The 21,488-nt window shown below is 40.1% G+C and overlaps 1 protein-coding gene across 1 annotated transcript in view; it reads right to left on the minus strand.

Moving 5' to 3' along the window:
• LOC118400216 (protocadherin-15-like) overlaps positions 1-21,488 on the minus strand; it is a 239,626-nt gene that overhangs the window by 63,436 nt on the left and 154,702 nt on the right. The window contains exons 22-24 of the mRNA XM_035796860.2: positions 21,117-21,233; positions 13,394-13,534; positions 10,141-10,253 (exon numbers count right to left, since the gene is read on the minus strand). Of these exons, the coding sequence (XP_035652753.2) occupies positions 10,141-10,253; positions 13,394-13,534; positions 21,117-21,233 (371 nt within the window). The remainder of the gene's footprint in view (positions 1-10,140; positions 10,254-13,393; positions 13,535-21,116; positions 21,234-21,488) is intronic.

The following is a 21,488-nucleotide window of genomic DNA, read 5'->3' on the forward strand; positions in this document are numbered from 1 at the left end:
CTGTATTTAATTAATAAATTTATTTTGCTCCTTTGCACCCCATTATTTTTATTTCTACTTTGCACATTCTTCCATTGCAAAACTACCATTCCAGTGTTTTACTTGCTATATTGTATTTACTTTGCCACTTTGCCTTTTTTGCCTTTACCTCCCTTCTCACCTCATTTGCTCACATTGTATATAGACTTGTTTATACTGTATTATTGACTGTATGTTTGTTTTACTCCATGTGTAACTCAGTGTCGTTGTATCTGTCGAACTGCTTTGCTTTATCTTGGCCAGGTCGCAATTGTTTTAAAAAAACTCTTCAAACCTGATTCGTAGTGTTAAGGTGTTGTTGTGTTTCTGCTCAACAAACCTATCCATCAGCTTGGCACTCTCACCAGTTATTGGTGTAAATGTAAGGTGTACTGTAAGGTGTATATGGCCATAGTCAAGTATGTGCAGTGCCAGCCCTGGCCATAAGCAACATAAGCGGTCACAGTTATAATTATGTCATATTGAGATATCTAGGTATAAGTTAAACCTGATCAATCAAATAGTGTCCCCCTGCCAAAAAGTGTCCCCCACTGCGTCACAATGGGATTCGATGAGCTCTAGCTTCTATTGCTAGGGCTGTTGCTAGAACTTGCAAAATTTTGCCCAGATTACGTAAGGAAACAAAGTGTCTGTTGCTATGCTGGTTGCTTGGCTCTATTTTACCTCGTAAAAAGGAAGGAGGACACGGGCAGGTCTAGCTCTATTTCACCTCATAAGTGCTCACGCAGTCCACACAAAATGATTACCTCAGAATTGCTCTCCAAGGACTACCTGCTGCTTTAGAGGACCGAAAAGACTGGAAAGACAACACACTTTCTTTACCATATATTTGTCATTATATAAGTAAATATTGTTAAATATGAAGAAATAATTTAAGCTCTTTTGGACTGACGTTGCTAGCTACTGTACTTATACTTATAGCTGTAACTGTTATTGTAGCTCTCTGTTTGTATGTAGCTTGGTATCCCTCAAGAAGATTTTATCTTTCCAACCCTGCGAAGTACTATGAAGGAACCACTGATCTTGACAAGAGGTGCAACATTCAGAGAAATTCAGGGTAACGTTAAGCAGTTAACTTCTATTAGATAATTGGATTGATTTAGCTATGTACAACCATTTTAATCTAGCTAACGTATGCTAACCCCATTCCGTACAAATGCAACCACGACATTCAAACGAGGCTGGAAAGATAACTAATGGGACTGGAGCGACTGTGTTGACATCAAAATCTGGGGTGTGAACTACGTTTCTATTCAAGCGTTGATTGTCATGGTAATGGCTTTATAGTATTGGAAAAAAGTTTTTAAAAACTGCCCCCTCCGACGCTGTACGTTACATCGTGGACGTGTCATGGCATAACGTACAGCATGCATAAAGCAACTAATTCTGAGTTACAGCCTCTCTCCACCAGGTGTAGCACTTCTCTCACTGTTTAAAAACAAGAAAGGGACAGGGACAGGTAAGGGGGGAAACTTAGTCATTTTTTGCGTCATCACTCCAAGCTATCATGACTCTCAAAAGCCGCTGTTTACTTCTGAAGATCACTTTAGCATCCTCCCTAAAAACCCAATTCAAATTCGACACAAACCTTCAAATAGGTATGTAATGACACATTATATAAACTCTTTATAGTGTTTTATTTACATTTTAGAGGCGATAAGGTGATAAATTGGACAGATTGAGTGAAAAAATTAGTTTCCCCACTGCCTTCTTGAATCATGCAGAGATGGGCATCATGATGGGCTCGTCATTGATTTTGTTGGAAAGGGGAGAAATTGTGCTTTACAATGGTATTGATATTACAGTTGATCTGGAAGTATTACGTTTTTTTTCGGCGCTAAAATAAGGTTAATTGTACGGACCAGCGCAATGTACAAAAGACTGTCAGGAATGGAGTAAATAGAATGGTATCAAGCAAGTTGTTTCCATGTGGTTGATACAATTCCATTGACTCAATTTCAGCCATTAGTATGTGAATGGGTAGGTGTAAGCAATTATGGTAATTCCAAATGCCCTTAACTAGGTGTTTTTGCTAGACAGACACAGAGAGAGAAGGGGTAGGGGGATGTATGCTGTGTTGACAGAGATGTATGCTGGCCATTGGAGTGCATGATTGCCAAAATCAACCTACGCTTCTTCTGACAGGAAATTGTCAAGGAGGTGGATAGCTGGGCAATGTAAACAACCTTTTGTTTATCAATCACATTCTATTATATCTGAAGTTATTATGATTTCAATGAATGTCAAATCAAAGAGCACACAATGTTTCAATTTGTGATTGTTTGCTTAAAAGTCAGTATCCTGTCTAGCCTGCCAGATGTTTGAAGACTGTGGCGCTGGAGTTGAAGCCCATCAAAGTTGTTTCACTATGGCACATGATTGGTAAGTGTCCCAATTCAAATTTTGACCTGATAAGTTGTTTAGTATTGGTTGCAATATTTGACCACAGCAGAGTCAGTATCCTTACAAATATAAATATCTTTATACTGTATAACACAGATACTGGTAAGAATAAAGTAATCTTCCTTCTAACACTTTAATATTATGGGTGGACCTCATCGGACCCTTCACGAAATCCAGGAATGGCAACAGCCAAGTGGGTGAAGGCAATACCCATTAAGGTCAGTAAATAAAGAGCACGTGCTTAAATCTAAATTATAAAGGGTCCTTGGAACCAAAAGTAGATTTTGTTGTGTATGACACTCATCAAGAACGAAACTGGCGAGGCCACCTTCAAGGCGATGATGGACATCTTCAACAGCCACGTTTCTCATGAGGTTTCTCATGAGGTTTCTCATGAGGTTTCTCATGAGGTTTCTCATGAGGTTTCTCATGAGGTCATCTTGAGTGAGCGAGGTCATGAACACTGGAACAAGGTACGGATGTTATACGTTATAATCTGCTACCAATGATTTGTTGAATTTATTTTTTACAATTTGTTTTTGTTTTTCCATGGTACATAATCAGACATCACTTTCCTACCCCCTACAGCTTTGGTGAATGGACCAACCAGACCCTCAATACTGCCAAGGGCAAGTCCCTTGATTGTTACCAAGAAGGGTGGGAGAACCACCTGAAAGTAATTATCTTTGCACACAGCAGCTGTTGACTGAGGTTTGATTTTGTTTTATTAGGATCTATTTTAGTCCTCATTTGGACTAATCTTCCAAGAGTCCTTAAACATTAAATTGCAATGTATAATATGATCACATTGTCACATATAACACACTGTTACAAACAGACATAATACACTGACATATTGACCAGGTAAATACTCTAACAGTCTAAAAATATTGATTATTAATCTACCATAGTCCAGTACAACTTTCCTATGTATTATATTTAAATGGTTTTAAAGTATTGTTTGAATTTATATATTGAAAGGTTTATGGTTTGCTCAGATAAATTATTAAGTTTCTTTATTGCTCTAAATCTAAATGTTATTTGGCCTATTTCTCTTTTCTGTCTGGATAACACATAGATGGTGGACAATCTATTCCTAGTATTTATTGAATGTCTGTCTCTTACCAACTGAATACTGTTGTGAATAGAGTTTGGCCGTTTTAAATTGTGTAAAGAAATCAGCCAAGACCTCAGAAAAGAAATTGTAGACCTCCACAAGTCTGGTTCATCCTTGGGAGCAATTTCCAAATGCCTGAAGTTACCACTTTAATCTGTACAAACAATAATACGCAAGTATAAAGACCATGGTACCATGCAGCCTTCAGGAAGGAGACGCGTTCTGTCTCCTAGAGATGAATGTACTTTGGTCAAAAAGTGAAAATCAATCCCAGAGCAACAGCAAAGGACCTTGTGAAAATGCTGGAGGAAACAGGTACAAAAGTATCTATATCATCAGTAAAACTAGTCCTATATCGACATAACTTATCTCAGCTTGCTGGTCACCATAGCAACACCCACCTGTAGCACGCGCTCCAGCAGGTATATCTCTCTGGTCATCCCCAAAACCAATTCTTCCCTTGGCCACCACTCCTTCCAGTTCTCTGCTGCCAATGACTGGAACGAACTACAAAAATCTCTGAAACTGGAAACACTTATCTCCCTCACTAGCTTTAAGCACCAGCTGTCAGAGCAGATGACACATTTTTTAAAATTGTACCTTTATTTAACTAGGCAAGTCAGTTAAGAACAAATTCTTATTTTCAATGATGGCCTAACTGCCTGTTCAGGGGCAGAACGACAGATTTGTACCAGCTCGGGGATTTGAACTTGCAACCTTCCGGTTACTAGTCCAACGCTCTAACCACTAGGCTACCCTGCACCTGTACATAGCCCATCTATAATTTAGCCCAAACTACTACCTCTTCCCCTACTGTATGTATTTATTTATTTATTTAGCTTTGCACCCCACTATTTATATTTCTACTTCACACATTCTTCCACTGCAAATCTACCATTCCAGTGTTTCACTTGCTATATTGTATTTACTTCGCCACCATGGCCTTATTTTGCCTTTACCTCCCTTATCTCACCTCATTTGCTCACATCGGATATAGACTTATTTTTCTACTGTATTACTGACTGTTTGTTTTACTCCACATGTAACTGTAACTGTGTTGTTGTATTTGTCGAACTGCTTTGCTTTATCTTGGCCAGGACGCAATTGTAAATAAGAACTTGTTCTCAACTTGCCTACCTGGTTAAATAAAGGTGAAATAAATTAAATTAAATTAAAATAACTGCTCAGCAAGGAATAAGCCACTGCTCCAAAACCTCCATAAAAAAGCCACACTACTGTTTGCAACTGCACATGGGGGAAAAGATAGGGGAAAAAATAAAAAATAATAACAATGATGACCCTTATTATGTTTGGAGGACAAGGGGGGAGGCTTGCAAGCCGAAGACACCATCCCAACCTTGAAGCACGGGGGTGGCAGCATCATGTTGTGAGGGTGCTTTGCTGACTCAGACCTGACTTAGTTACACCAGCTCTTTCAGGAGGAATGGGACAGAATTCACCCAACTTATTATGGAAGGCTACCTAAAACGTTTGACCCAAGTTAAACAATTTAAAAGCAATGCTACCAAATACTAATTGAGTGTGTGTAAACTTCTAACCCACTGGGAATGTGATGAAAGAAATAAAAACTGAAATAAAAAAATTCTCTCTACTATTACTCTGACATTTCACATTCTTAAAATAAAGTGGTGATCCTAACTGACTTAAGGCAGGGAATTTGTACCAGGATTAAATGTCAGGATTTGTGAAAAACTGAGTTTAAATGTATTTGGCTAAGGTGTATGTAAACTTCTGACTTAAACTGTATACAATGCAATTGTATTTCAAATTATTGCATATACTGTAGTCTTTCAAATTTTTGATTACTTAGTTTTCAGAAATTTCAGAAAAAGTTGTTGCGCAGCAACTCACTGCCTTCCTGAAGACAAACAATGTATTCAAAATGCTTCAGTCTGGTTTTAGACCCCATCATAGCACTGAGACTGCACTTGTGAAGGTGGTAAATTACCTTTTGATACCATCGATCACCACATTCTTTTGGAGAGATTGGAAACCCAAATTGGTCTACACGGACAAGTTCTGGCCTGGTTTAGATCTTATCTGTCGGAAAGATATCAGTTTGTCACTGTGAATGGTTTGTCCTCTGACAAATCAACTGTAAATTTCGGTGTTCCTCAAGGTTCTGTTTTAGGACCACTATTGTTTTCACTATATATTTTATCTCTTGGGGATGTCAATCGAGAACATAATGTTAACTTTCACTGCTATGCGGATGACACACAGCTGTACATTTCAATGAAACATGGTGAAGCCACTAGAAGCCTGTGTTTCAGACATAAGAAAGTGGATGGCTACAAACTTTCTACTTTTAAACTCGGACAAAACAGAGATGCTTGTTCTGGGTCCCAAGAAACAAAGAGATCTTCTGTTGAATCTGACAATTAATCTTAATGGTTGTACAGTCGTCTCAAATAAAACTGTGAAGAACCTTGGCGTTACTCTGGACCCTGATCTCTCTTTTGATGAACATATCAAGACTGTTTCAAGGACAGCTTTTTTCCTTCTACGTAACATTGCAAAAATCAGAAACTTTCTGTCCAAAAATGATGCAGAAAAATGAATCCATGCTTTTGTTTCTTCTAGGTTAGACTACTGCACTGCTCTACTTTCCGGCTACCCGGATAAAGCACTAAATAAACTTCAGTTAGTGCTAAATATGGCTGCTATAATCCTGACTCGAACCCAAAAATGTGATCATATTACTCCAGTGCTAGCCTCCCTACACTGGCTTCCTGTTAAGGCAAGGGCTGATATCAAGGTTTAACTGCTAACCTACAAAGCTTTACATGGGATTGCTCCTAACTATCTCTCTGATTTGGTCCTGTCGTACATACCTACACGTACGCTACGGTCACAAGACGCAGGCCTCCTAATTGTCCCTAGAATGTCTAAGCAAACAGCTGGAGGCAGGGCTTTCTCCTATAGAGCTCCATTTTTATGGAACGGTCTGCCTACCCATGTCAGAGACGCAAACTCGGTCTCAACCTTTAAGTCTTTACTGAAGACTCATCTCTTCAGTGGGTCATATGATTGAGTGTAGTCTGGCCCAGGAGTGTGAAGGGGAACGGAAAGGCTCTGGAGCAACCATTGCTGTCTCTGCCTGGCCGGTTCCCCTCTTTCCACTGGAATTCTCTGCCTCTTACCCTATTACAGTGGCTGAGTCACTGGCTTACTGGTGCTCTTTCATGCCGTCCTTAGGAGTGGTGCCCAGGAGTTTGAAGGTGAACGGAAAGGCTCTGGAGCAACCCTTGCTGTCTCTGCCTGGCCGGTTCCCCTCTTTCCACTGGGATTCTCTGCCTCTTACCCTATTACAGTGGCTGAGTCACTGGCTTACTGGTGCTCTTTCATGCCGTCCTTAGGAGTGGTGCCCAGGAGTTTGAAGGTGAACGGAAAGGCTCTGGAGCAACCCTTGCTGTCTCTGCCTGGCCGGTTCCCCTCTTTCCACTGGGATTCTCTGCCTCTTACCCTATTACAGTGGCTGAGTCACTGGCTTACTGGTGATCTTTCATGCCGTCCTAAGGAGGGGTGCAGACACAGACACTTGAGTGGGTTGAGTCACTGATGTGATCTTACTTTCTGGGTTGGCGCTCCCCCTTGGGTTGTGCCGTGGCGGAGATCTTTGTGGGCTATACTCGGCCTCGTCTCAGGATGATAAGTTGGTGGTTGAAGATATGCCTCTAGTGGTGTGGGGGCTGTGCTTTGGAAAAGTGGGTCGTGTTATATCCTTCCTGTTTGGCCCTGTCCAGGGGTGTCATTGGATGGGGCCACAGTGTCTCCTGACCCCTCCTGTCTCAGCCTCCAGTATTTATGCTGCAGTAGTTTATGTGTCGGGGGGCTAGGGTCAATTTGTTATATCTGGAGTATTTCTCCTGTCCTATCCGGTGTCCTGTGTGAATTTAAGTATGCCATCTCTAATTCTCTCTTTCTCTCTTTCTTTCTCTCTCTCTCTCGGAGCACCTGAGCCCTAGGACAATGCCTCAGGACTACCTGGCATGATGACTCTTTGCTGTCCCCAGTCCACCTGGCCGTGCTGCTGCTCCAGTTTCAACTGTTCAGCCTGTGATTATTATTAGTTGACCATGCTGGTCATTTATGAACATTTGAACATCTTGGCCATGTTCTGTTATTATCTCCACCCGGCACAGCCAGAAGAGGACTGGCCACCCCATATAGCCTGGTTCCTCTCTAGGTTTCTTCGTAGGTTTTGGCCTTTTTAGGGAGTTTTTCCTAGCCACCATGCTTCTACACCTGCAGTGCTTGCTGTTTGGGGTTTTAGGCTGGGTTTCTGTACAGCACTTTGAAATATCAGCTGATGTACGAAGGGCTATATAAATACATTTGATTTGTTGTTGTTTGTCTATTGCCATTTTCGTTTAACATACTTTCAGATCACTAAAACACCACCTGATGTGGTGGAAGTTGTCGAGCCAGATCAGATGCCTTCGAGGACCACCTTCATTCACAGACTGAGAAGGATGTGGAGGTTTTTGACCAGGTAAAATGATTGTAAATGAATTTTCCGGCCCTCCAACGGATATGCAAGAAATGTATTTGTGACATGAAATATAATTGCATTTATTCCTGTTATCAATCAAGGTGAGACTGAACATTGACATGGCGCAGGAGAAACAGAAGGAGAGCTATTGGAGCAGAATCAAGAAGGGGACCAAGTGCTACAACATCCGGGTGAAGTACTCAGTTTGGAAGGACGAAAGGAAGGCTAAACCTGGGAAACCTCGCTGCTCTTTCACTCCTAGCTGGGGTCACCATCTGTTAACCAGTTGAAGCTATGGGGGCGCTATTTCATTATTGGATAAAAAGACGTGCCCGTTTTAAGCGCAATATTTTGTCACGAAAAGATGCTCGACTATGCATGGAATTGACAGCCTTGGAAAGACAAAACTCTGATGTCTCCAAAACTGCAAAGATATTATCTGTGAGTGCCCCAGAACTAATGCTACAGGCGAAACCAAGATGAAACTTCAAACAGGAAATGAACAGTATTTTTGATGCTGTGTTTACTCACATCTCCTTATATGGCTGTGAATATGCTGTGAACGAGCTTATGCGCTCTGCCGTTCATCCAAGATGTCTGCAGCATTGTGGCGTATTTGTAGGCATATCATTGGAAGATTGGCCATAAGAGACTACATTTGCCAGGGGGCCGTCCGGTGTCCTTTGTTTAAATCGGTGCGCAATTGTCAGTAACACTCATTTTGCCATGGGATACTGACAGGAAAGCACACTTCCAGGAACGATACCACATTGAAGAGATATGTGAAAAACACCTTGAGGATTGGTTCTAAACAATGTTTGCCATGTTTCAGTCGATATTATGGACTTAATTTGGAAAAAAGTTCGGCGTTTGGATAACTGAATTTTCGTTTTTTTTTGGTAGCCAAACATGACGCACCAAACGGACCGATTTCTCCTGCACAAAAAATCTTTCAGGAAAAACGGAACATTTGCTATCTAACTGAGAGACTCCTCATTGAAAACATCCGAAGTTCTTCAAAGGTAAATGATTTATTGAATGTTTTTGCTGGTTTTTGTGAAAATGCTAAATGCTAATGCTAACGCTAAATGCTAAATGCTAGTTTGCTATGGTAGAGAAGCATATTTTTGAAAATCTGAGATGACAGTGTTGTTAACAAAAGGCTAAGCTTGAGAGCAAATAGATTCATTTAATTTCATTTGCGATTTTCATGAATAGTTAACGTTGCGTTATGGTAATGAGCTTGAGGCTGTAGTCACGATACCGGATCCGGGATGGCTCGACTCAAGAAGTTAAGGTGAATATAAAAAAATCTCAGATAACAACTATTTGCTTTTGCACACAAAATAACCTGAGGATAGGTGTAGTATCCCTAACACTGCTATTTTTGTCTTTGTCTTCCTAGGGTTACCTCGGGGGCCAACAATCTTCTCCAGTTGGAGCAGTTGGACGGTCGACCACTGAAAGCACTGGCACCCTAAATGTTGGTGAAGCCCAAAAGACAACGTATGTTAACAAAGTCAGATGCGCTGCGTTGATGGGCAGGTCTGTCTCACTGTCTTGTGTGTTCTGTGGTATGATTGAATTAATCACATTCACCCCAGCTTTGTTTTCTGTGTTAGTTGGCAAGTCAGCATTGTCGAAATCAAAACCCAACCCTCAAGTAAGTCATGACGAACTCACTTACAAAACTCTGTTTTGGACGAGACTGACAAAATAATTCTATTTACACTTTATTGTGAAATTTGACAATAGAATGTTCCAGACTAATATCGACACCACATAGGATGTTTTCTATCAATGTGTTTATTGGCTTCTGTTGCACTTCCAAACTGCAAAATGTTCTGTCCGCCCCATGGCACAATCTGTAGAATTGCATGAAATGTGTTTTTTTTAACTGCAACATTTTCTCTACGTCCCATAGCAAAATGCGTAGAATTGGAGGAAATCCACTTTAAAACCTTTTTTCTTTCCGCCACCAAGAGGGGGACCACTAAAATGTTTTAGTGTTAGTGTGTGTGGGAGTGCGTGCATGCATGCGTGTGTATTTATTTGTTTGTGTTACCTGTACTCCACTTCAGTGAAGATGGGGATCCTGGAGGGCTGGAGAACAGTGATCTCCACCAGGGTCCGGTTCTCCTTCACTAGCTCTCCATCGTCAAAGGCTATCACCACCAACTGAGAACACACATAAGCACATGCATTACTAATTCGCCATCTATTCTGCACGTATGTAGGGCATGAAAACTAATAACAGGAGAGGTTGGAAAGGGGACTAAAAGGTCTGGGAACCAAGCTTCAACCCACCCAGAGAACGTGTATGAATCTATCGATCCAACATTCTTGCAAGAGAGAGAGAGAGAGACTTATTAGAACCTAATATCACTCAGCACCTGCTCCTAGTGCTTACTGCCAAGGTTACGCTGAACTAAGGTTACCTCCTGTGGGAGTGTGTGTATGAATTGTATCATTTCAGGAACTTAATATACAGGTACATCGTGGTTTAGTCACAAGTGGAGTCTGTATAATAGTCTGAAGAATAAAAATATGATGAAGGCTTTGCTAGGGGGCGAATCACCAAATTACTTTCGACCTGTGGCCCTAATGCCCCTTCTGGCCAAATGCATGGAAAGGGTTGTCAGTAAGCACCTTACCCTGTCCATAGAAGATCAACTGGACCCGTTACAGTTTGCCTACAAGGCACAAAGGGGGACTGAGGATGCTACCCTGACCTTGGTGAAAATGGTGGCTAGTCACCTCCAACATGCAAAATCCTATGCACAGATTTGATTTAATGATTTTAGTTCAGAATTCAATACAATGCAAATACACACACTGCTGAAACGACTACTGAGAGAGGTTTCCATCCACTTCAGAATGCCCATGGCCAAGAAGAATGTGTTCAAACATTAATTTATTATTTGTGCTGTTGGACTACTAAATGCAATGTAAATTGTATCAGTATGTACTTATCTATCCAGTGCAGTTGGGACAGTGGTCAGTTGTGAGTGAATGTATCAATGTCCTCTATGTTTTTAATGTATACAATATGATGGTCTGACTGGTTTAAATGTGTATGATGTGAGAATGTATGTGAATGTGATCCCTTTATTGTAAGGTGATGCCAAAGAAAACTGTCCATCCTGTATGGACAATCAAGTTTAATTATATTATATTTTAGTCTATTCTATTCTAATCATGAAATTATGAAAAATATTAATAAAAAAAAAATCTGTTATAGCCAATCAGTTGTGTTGTGACAAGGCAGGGTTGGTATACAGAAGATAGCCCTATTTGGTAAAAGACCAAGTCTGTATTATGGCAAGAACAGTTCAAATAAGCAAAGAGAAACGACAGTCCATCATTACTTTAAGACATGAAGGTCAGTCAATACGGAAAATGGCAAGAACTTTCTTCAAGTGCAGTCGCAAAAACCATCAAGTGCTATAATGAAATTGCCTCTCATGAGGACCGCCACAGGAAAGGAACACCCAGAGTTACCTTTGCTGCAAAGGATAAGTTCATGAGTAAACTGAGTAATATAATTAGTAGATGTGGATAGAAAACACTCTGAAGTTTTTAAAACTGTTTGAATGATGTCTGACTATAACAGAAATCATATGGCAGGCAAAAACCTGAGAAACAAATCCAACTGGGAAGTGGACCAATATACAGTGTCTATGGGGTCATATTGCACTTTCTAAGGATTCCACTAGATGTCAACAATCTTTAGAACCTTGTTTCAGGCTTCTACTGTGAAGGGGGAGAGAATAAGAGCTGTTTGAGTCAGAGATCTAGCAGAATGTCATGTCAGGTGTGTGGCCGTGAGAGTTAGCTGCGTTCCTTTTAATTTCTAAAGACAAAGGAATTGTCCGGTTGAAACATTATTGAAGATTTATGTTAAAAACATCATAAAGATTGATTCTATACATCGTTTGACATGTTTCTACGAACTGTAATATAACTTTTTAGATTTTTCATCTGAACTAATTGCTCGCGCACTGTGCATTTGGATTACTGGGCTAAACGCACAAAAGAAAAGGAGGTATTTGGACATAAATTATGGACTTTATCGAACAAAACAAACATTTATTGTGGAACTGTGTTTCCTGGGAGTGCATTCCAATGAAGATCATCAAAGGTAAGTGAATATTTATAATGCTATTTCTGAGTTTTGTGACACCTCTCTTTCTTTGGAAAATGGCTGTATGTTTTTCTGTGACTTGGCACTGACCTAACATAATCGCAAGGTGTGCTTTCGCCGTAAAGCCTTTTTGAAATCATACACTGTGCCTGGATTAACGCTATGTTTATCTTTAAAATGGTGTATAATACTTGTATGTTTGAGGAATTTGAATTATGAGATTTCTGTTGTTTTGAATTTGGCGCCCTGCAATTTTTCTGGCTGTTGGTTACGTGAGACGCTAGCATCCCACATATCCCAGAGAAGTTTTATTAACAGCCTCAGAAATTGCAGCCCAAATAAATGCTTCACAGAGTTCAAGTAACAGACACATCTCAACATCAACTGTTCAGTGGAGTCCACGTGAATCAGGTCTTCATGGCTGAATTGATGCAAAGAAACGACTATGAAAGTACACCAATAATAAGAATAGACTTTCTTGGGCCAAGAAACACGAGCAAGGGACTATAACCAAAGAATATGATCTCGGGAGGTAGTGCGATTGGCTTTTGATGGTGAGATATTCCAACAAAAGGACTTCCTGTACATTAGCACAATCACACCGTGTTTTATTAATCATGAGACATCCCCTCCATCTCTTTGTTTCCTGGAGAGGCCTTTGTTCCTCTCTGCGCAATGAATGGAGAACTCACTGGTTGTATGGACAGGGACAATATATCCGGAGAGAGACAGAATTACGTAAAACAGAGTATGTTACAGTCCCTTATCTCTGGATGGAGATCCTCGTCCTGAGTTTATCAATTTTATTGCCCAAGGACTGAACATTAGTGAGTAATATTCTCTGATGCGGTAGGTGGAATGCATGCCTCCTGAGTCTAACTAAGATCCCACTCCTGCTCCCTCTTCTCCGGCGGTGACGTTTTGTAAAATCACCTGGGATGAATGGGGCTAGCTTGGGGGAGTCCAAACAAAGGATCTAGGTATGGGGAGTCGAATATCTGGTGGGTGACCTCCAATTTAATATCCCAAAGTTATTTTTGGCTGTAGATAATAGTACTAGAAACGTGTGAGCAAATAATGTAAGAAATAACATCAAAATTAACTAAATCATATGTTGGTTAGGAGCTAGAATCAGGGCAACCGTGTCTGTCGACGCATCATCATCACCACCTACCTTGAAGGTGACACTGGGTTGTTCGTTGAGGTTGACCTTGGTGATTATACTCCCAGACTCCTCCTCGACATCAAAGATGCTACCGCTGTAAGGTGATTGGTCATCTTCCACTCTATAACGCACCAGACTGGCCGGAGTACCCTGGGCCAGAAACACAGGACCAAGACAGACATGTTAGATGAGTGTACTCCTCTATTTTAACCTTTTATATTGTATATTTCCATAGGGGACATAATTGATCGACTGATATATTATTTTTTATTACACGCAGGAGTAGGTCAGAGTTGGCACAAAGAGGCAACCATTTCAACAGCAGCTTGGAAAGCAAACGTATTCCCAATTCACCTAACCGGGTCGTGCACCTACAGCACTTTCATAAACTATTCATACCCCTTGACTTATTCCACATTTTGTTGTATTACAACTTGAAATCATTGTGGACAAAATAAATACAAATCTACACACAATCCTCCATAATGAAAAAGTGAAAACATGTTTTTTTTTCACATTTATTTCAAATTAAATACAGAAATATCTCATTTACATAAGTATTCACACACCTGAGTCAATACATGTTAGAATCTCATTTTGAGAAAATTACAGCTGTGGGTGTTTCTAGGTCAGTCTCTAAGAGCTTTGCACACCTAGATTGTACAATACTTGCCCATGATTCATTTCAAAGTTCTGTCAAATTGGTTGTTCATCATTGCTAGACAACCATTTCAGGTCTTGCCAAAGATTTTTCAAGCAGATTTAAGTCAAAACTGTGACTTGGCTACTCAGGAACATTCACTTGCATCTTGGTAAGCACCTCCAGGGTAGATTTGGCCTTGTGTTTTAGGTTATTGTCCTGCTGAAAGGTGAATTTATCTCGCAGTGACTAATGGAATGCCTGTGTCTATCTCCAATCTGTTTCTTTTTATCCTGAAAAACTCCACAGTCTTTAATGATTAAAAGCATACCTATAACATGATGAAGCTACCACTATGCTTGACAATATGGAGAATGGTACTCGATAATGTGTTGTATTGGAATTGCCCTAGGGATAACACTTTGTATTCAGGACAAAAGTTAATTGCTTTGCTACATTTTTGCAGTATTACTTTAGTGCCTTATTGTAAACAGGAGGCTTCCTTCTTTTCATTCTGTCAATTAAGTTAGTATTGTGGAGTAACTACAATGTTGTTGATCCATCCTCAGTTTTCTCCTATCAGTCATTAACCTGTCTTGGGTAGGGGGCAGTATTTTCACATCCGGATGAAAAGTGGGCCCAAAGTAAACTACCTGTTCATTAGGCCCAGAAGCCCAGGATATGCATATAATTGGTCGGTTTGGATTGAAAAACTGTAACGTTTCTAAAACTGTTACTATTATGTCTGTGAGTATAACAGAACTGATATGGCAGGTGAAACCCCGAGGACAAACAACCCCCCCCCCCCAAAAAAATGAAATGTTCAGCCTACCACTGTTTTCAATGGCTGTCACTTTTATTATAATGTGAAATCCTCCCAGATTGCAGTTTCTAGGGCTTCCACTAGATGTAATCAGTCTTTAGAAAGAGTTTCATGCTGGTATTTGGAAAAATTAGCCAGAAATTTTAGTTTTTCTAGGTGGCTCCCAGTGTTTTCAAGCGTGTGGAAGAGAGCGCGTTCTTTTGTATTTTTCTCCGGTAAAGACAATAACGATTTTCCATCTTAAATTGTATTGTTTATTTACGTATTAGGTTTGATTATAAACGTTGTTTGACTTGTTTGGAAAAGTTTATTATTAATGTTTGGGATTCATTTTGTATGTATTTTGATGGAGGGAAACTGGGTGGATTATTGACTGAAGCGCGCCAGCTAAACTGAGTTTTTATGGATATAAAGGACATTATCAAACAAAATGACCATTTGTGATGTATCTGGGACTTTTTGGAGTGCCAATAGAAGAAGATCATCAAAGGTAAGGCATTTATTATATCGCTATTTCTGACTTTTATTGCGCACCCTCCACCCACATCAGTATTCTATGGGGCCTACGTTGACGGTAAAATCTTACTCTCTTTACTAGTGCTTTCAGGTTTACAGCAGCTCCCCTTGTCTGACTTTTTGCTCACAGACCATAAATGGTTTATGCCTTCTGCTGGGGTAAACACACTCGGTCGTTAACCCTTTATCAGGCAGCTCCAGCAGTTGAGCTAATTTTGACAACCAATTTTAAATATAATTAAACAAATTCATTTTGTTTGGTATATTTTTTTCATTTCAATCACTCCCATATTTTTTTAAACATGCATTCAAAGATGGTTGAAAACCAGGAAGTGAATATGAGCAAAACCAAGCCTCGTTTACCACACAATTTTTTGTACTAATTGTGTATAAAGTGGGAAATTACACATTTGTAAAATGTTGTTGATCTCTAAAACATAATTAAAGAAGATTAAATTACTAATGTTGTTAATTCTTTTAATTTTAGGAACTCTTGAAAAATATACTCTACCAGGCGGTTTGAGTTGCCCAATAAAGGAATGCTATTAAGTCAAAGCTAGTGATAATGGACAATGGATAATTATTGTTTTGGGGTTTTTGTTTGCCTGTGATAATAAACATTGCACTGGTATTATAAGCATAAACTGTAAACACTTTCATTTACAAGCATTTGAATATTCATATTTTGACACAAATGTATCAGATTTTATTCATGCTTGATATCGGGCTGCATCACCGCCTGTACGGCAACTGCTCCGCTCTACAGAGGGTAGTGAGGTCTGCACAACGCATCACTGGGGGAAAACTACCTGCCCTCCAAGACACCTACACCACCCGATGTCACAGGAAGGCCAAAAAGATCATCAAGGACAACAACCACCCGAGCCACGGCTTGTTCACCCCTCTATCATCCAGAAGGCGAGGTCAGTACAGGTGCATCAAAGCTGGGACCGAGAGACTGAAAAACAGCTTCTATCTCAAGGCCATCAGACTGTTAAACAACCATCACTAACATTGAGTGGCTGCTGACAACATCCTGACTCAAATCTCTAGCCACTTTAATAATTAAAAATTGGATGTAATAAATGCATCACTAGTCACTTTAAACAATGCCACTTAATATAATGTTTACATATCTTGCATTACTCATCTCATATGTATATACTGTATTTTATACCATCTATTACATCTTGCCTATGCCGCTTGGTCATCACTCATCCATATATTTATATTTTCTTATTCCACCCCTTTCTTTAGATTTGTGGGTATTGGGTAGTTGTTGTGGAACTGTTAGATTACTGTTAGATATTACTGCCCTGTCTGAACTAGAAGCGCAAGCATTTCGCTACACCCGCATTAACATCTGCTAACCTTGTGTATGTGACCAATAACATTTGATTTGATGTGCTCTTCAACAAAAATGCAGCACAAAGGCCAAAATTAGTAAAGAGGATATTGTGTGTGTATGTATGTCTGCAGTCTAGGCTAAGCCCTCCTCCACCTCACAGAAGTTTGCTTCAGTGACCATGAACTAGAGTTTATCATAATGCACCCATCTACTTAATATAATAATAATAATAATAATATATGCCATTTAGCAGACGCCTTTATCCAAAGCGACTTACAGTCATGTGTGCATACATTCTACGTATGGGTGGTCCCGGGAATCGAACCCACTACCCTGGTGTTACAAGCGCCATGCTCTACCAACTGTGCTACTTACGCTTTGTAACTGAGAAATACATACAGTATATTTTCTACAGTAAAAAAGAGGTGACACAAAGGTGTGGGAGTGCGGGAGTGGGAGTACGAAAGGGACTAGAAAGCAGACAAACAGACAGACTGACAGACAATACACATGCACAGAAAGGGAGAGATACACTGTATGACCAAAAGTATATGGATAGCTGCTCATCGAATATCTCATTCCAAAATTATGGGCATTAGCCATTTCACAATGTTCCAAATATCTCTTATGGTCGCCCCAGCGTGAGTTGTTTCATGCACGTCATGTTAGAATGCACTCACTGTTCCAAAATGTGATTATTATGCAACAGGACAGTCAACACGTGCTGCCTACTAATTATCTATAGGCTATGTTTCAACTTGTCAATTTCTAATTATCTTCAAACAACTTGTATTTTCTAACAGCAGTTTGAATTAAGGTGTGTTCCGCCTCCTCATTAATTCACATAGAAGTAGCCCATTTCAGCGATGCTGACAATTTATGTTTGAGGCTTTACTGAACCTTCTTCGAGGAGAGCCCACCGCACTTCACTCATGTTTGCGTAGATCAAGTATGCATATACCTGCGCAGTCTTGCAAGAATTCGAACATTTTCTTACTGGTTTGCCTTTCTTGTTGTTTTCCTTACAAATAATAACTTTGGACATGTGTGCGTTCCTATCAAAGTAAGTGCCTTATTTTCTGTACAGTGGTTGCTCAACTAAACATAGAATAAGTTTTCTTATTTTCTGTGTATCGTGTTGTCGATTCTACTGTAGGCGCATACAGTATGTATGTATGTATGTATGTATGTATGTATGTATGTATGTATGTATGTATGTATGTATGTATGTATGTATGTATGTATGTATGTATGTATGTATGGAGCATAATGTATTTACAGTTTTATTCACATGTTTTCAAGTACTGGTGACATAATGCATTCCGATTATTGCGTATTTTGTCATGGACACCTATGATGTGTGTAAAATACTTTTTTGAAGGTTGTAGTGATTATAATGAGCTAAGCTATTTGCCAGCTATGTGTGGCGCCATGTTTGTTGACATCATACAGTGCATTGTGGGTGTCACATAAACGTCTGTCAGGTCAAAGATGTTATAATGAGGTGAAAGAATGGTTCCCTCATCTATCAAGTAAACTTTCAGAAACGAATGAAGGGAAGAAGATGATCGTAGACCACACACCCCCTTCAACATGCATACTATTAACAGACCAAACTAATCTTGTCTGCTCTTATCTGCTCTTTGGTTGTTGCGAAGAAGAAGAAACATTTCGGGCGTGCACAAACTACCCATCCTCGGGTTACTTTTGATTTCTAGAAAGTGTTTTACTCAATAATTTTGATCAATGGTGATGTGATTAATTTTAAACGTACGTTTCTGTCAGTCGAAAGTTATACAAATATGACAGCTTGTGTTAAGTCAATCTTTCCACTAGCCTACATTTTCCGGTTTGGATGATTGTGTTATGCTGTATCTACTTCTGTGACTGTCTGAACAATGCATCCAAAAAATAAACTGGTCACATTCTGGACAGAACTTTGTAAGAACTGTGTTTGTGCAAAGTATATCTGTGAAAAAAAAGTGGCCAGCTCAAATGCTGATTGTTGTGTCAATCGAAAATGGACGTTCTTAATAAGCATTCTAATCAAGCGTTCTAATCACACTGGTTTGATTGTACGCAACAGGGACCACTACAGAATGATCACAGCCGTTTGTTGGCACGTGTGAAAAGGTTAGGCCCCCCCTTTCCTGTTATAACAGCCTCCACTCTTCTGGGAAGGCTTTCCAATAGTAGTTGGAAAATTGCTGGGACTTGCTTCCAGTCAGCCACAAGTGCATTAGTGAGGTCGGGCACTCATGTTGAGAGATTAGGCCTGGCATCGCAGTCTGTGTTCCAAGTCAGCCCAAAGGTATTCGATGGGGTTGAGGTCAGGGCTCTGTGAAGGCCATTCAAGTTCTTATAAAACCGATCTCGACAAACCATATCTGTATGGAACTCACTTTGTGCACGGGGACATTGTGATGCCGAAACAGGAAAGGGCAGTTGGAAGCACAGAATCGTCATGAATGTCATTTTATGCTGTAGCGTTAAGCTTTGCCTTCACTGGAACTAAGAGGCCTAGCCCGAACCATGAAAAACAGCCCCAGCTCATTATTCCTTCTCCACCAAACTTTACAGTCCGCCGGACTGCCCGATTGTGAAGTGTGATTCATCACTCCAGAGAATGCATTTCCACTGCTCCAGAGTACAATGGCGGTGAGTTTTACACCTCCAACGCTTGGCATTGTGCATGGTGATCTTAGATTTGTGTGCAGCTGCTCGGCCATGGAAACCCATTTCATGAAGCTCCTGAGGAACAGTTCTTCCAAAATTTGAATTTGATAAAACTCAAATGTGGACCCCTACACGGTCACAGTGACTCTATCAGTTTGTGTAATGACTACAACATCACTTTAAGCAACTGTATTCCGATAAATTAAGTGCAAAGGTTTTGAGTAATGAGATAACATAGGCCCTGGTGGGAACACAACCAGCTGGAGATCCTTTCATTCCAATCTCCTTTCATTCCAATGTCCTTTTCAAAAGACCCCCTGGGAGGGTATAACGAGCTGCCAGATTCGAGAAGTGTCAGATGAGGATTGTTAGGGAAAGTTGTATTGTTTTTGATGGACACAATTCACAGAAGAGTCCAATATAATGATGCAGACTATAAAAAATGACAGATCACTCAATTATATAAAAATCCTTGCCAGGAGACTGCCAGGGAGAGAGAGAAAGAGATGGGGAAAGGGGCAGAAACAAGTGAGAAAAAGGAGAGACACTCACTTGCAAGAAAGTGAGGAAGAGATGTGCACACAGAAGCCCCAAATGTCTCTGTTTTTATTACATATTACTAATACATTTTCTGGCTAGCAATACCACACTGCATCCCACTGCTAACTTGCTGCAAAAGGTATTGTTATTTGTAGGCACTAAAGAGCCCATGATACTTAATGTAAGATTAGGGGTGTTAACCCGGTGTCCTGGCTAAATTCCCCACCTGGCCCCTCAGACTACCTTGGTCACCCCAGCTTCCAATTGGCTCAATACAACTTCTATCCTCGACCCTGCCACTTTTGCCCAGCTCAAAGCTAACTAGCTCTACACAGAAAACATGCTACAGTAAACATTCAAGCTAACATGGAATAAACACTTTCATGTAACAATGCTATGCATTCGATATAATTCAAAACAACTCCAGTCTCAAAAGAACAGAGAGAGGGTGTGAGAGCATTTAAGGTAGAATGCTGACTCACCTATGGGGTTATTAAATAAATATTTAGGTGATTACACTACCAATAAACTAACCTTAATTTGGCATCGAATTGATGACGCTGAACTAAATTTTTCCGGGGACAAAATAACCTTTTTCTTTAGCATTTATTTGATTCAGAATGTATTTTCTTTTTTGTATTGTCCTTGTTGTCCTATTGACAGGACGAACGGGAAGCAGTAAAAATCTGTGGTGTATGGTGTGCTGAATCACAAAAACCTATACTGATTTCCCCTGCCTCTGTGCAGCCTCGCCTGTGATAGGGGAAATCATTTCTGAGCACAAACAGGGTGTCAAAATTCTGGTGCCATATGGTGTAATTTAATTCACAAATAAATTGGTTATACCAGCAAGGCTGTGTGGAACTGCTCAGCCATGTCAAAGCCAATGAAGACAGATACAAATAGACAGAAGGGTGAGACTGGAACGGTACTTAACATAAGTAATCATCACATTATGATAACTGTGACAGAGGGAACAGAACAGATAAAACACAATCAGGTAGCTATTTTTACAAAGTGAACATTGGTTCTTGCTGGTAGTGCTGTATTTCACAACGCTGTGTAATAAACAATCATTTGTGTCATCAGCTATAATGCCATGAGCTGTGAAAATCATTATCCTCTTTAAGGCCAATACATATGAATCTTAATCTGAATCCTTGGTCACTGAGCAGTCAGTGATACTCACAGGAGGGTCTTGGTCCTCAGCGAACACAGTGGTGATGACTGTTCCCTTCTCTGCATTGGGGGCCACCAGGCCCTTGTACAGCGCTTGGCTAAACACTGGCGAGAAATCATTCATATCCTGTCAATAAAAAAAAAAAGAAATAGATGCATAAAGTACTGTAGGCTATTATAAATGTATAATATTCACTTTTTCTATCCCCAATGCTTTGGAGGTAAAGGAAAGAAAGTCTGGGTCAGAGCATGAATCATCACATGATTCAGTTTCATTGTATCCATTGTCAGACTCACAATGTATCAATCAGTCTGCAAGTGATAGCAAACATCACTGTCTTGCAAAGACGAATCTGACTAGAAATACTGAGGGGGATGCTGA

This window comes from Oncorhynchus keta, chromosome 2 (assembly GCF_023373465.1).
Source record: "Oncorhynchus keta strain PuntledgeMale-10-30-2019 chromosome 2, Oket_V2, whole genome shotgun sequence".
In the NCBI taxonomy this organism is placed as follows: Eukaryota; Metazoa; Chordata; class Actinopteri; order Salmoniformes; family Salmonidae; genus Oncorhynchus; species Oncorhynchus keta.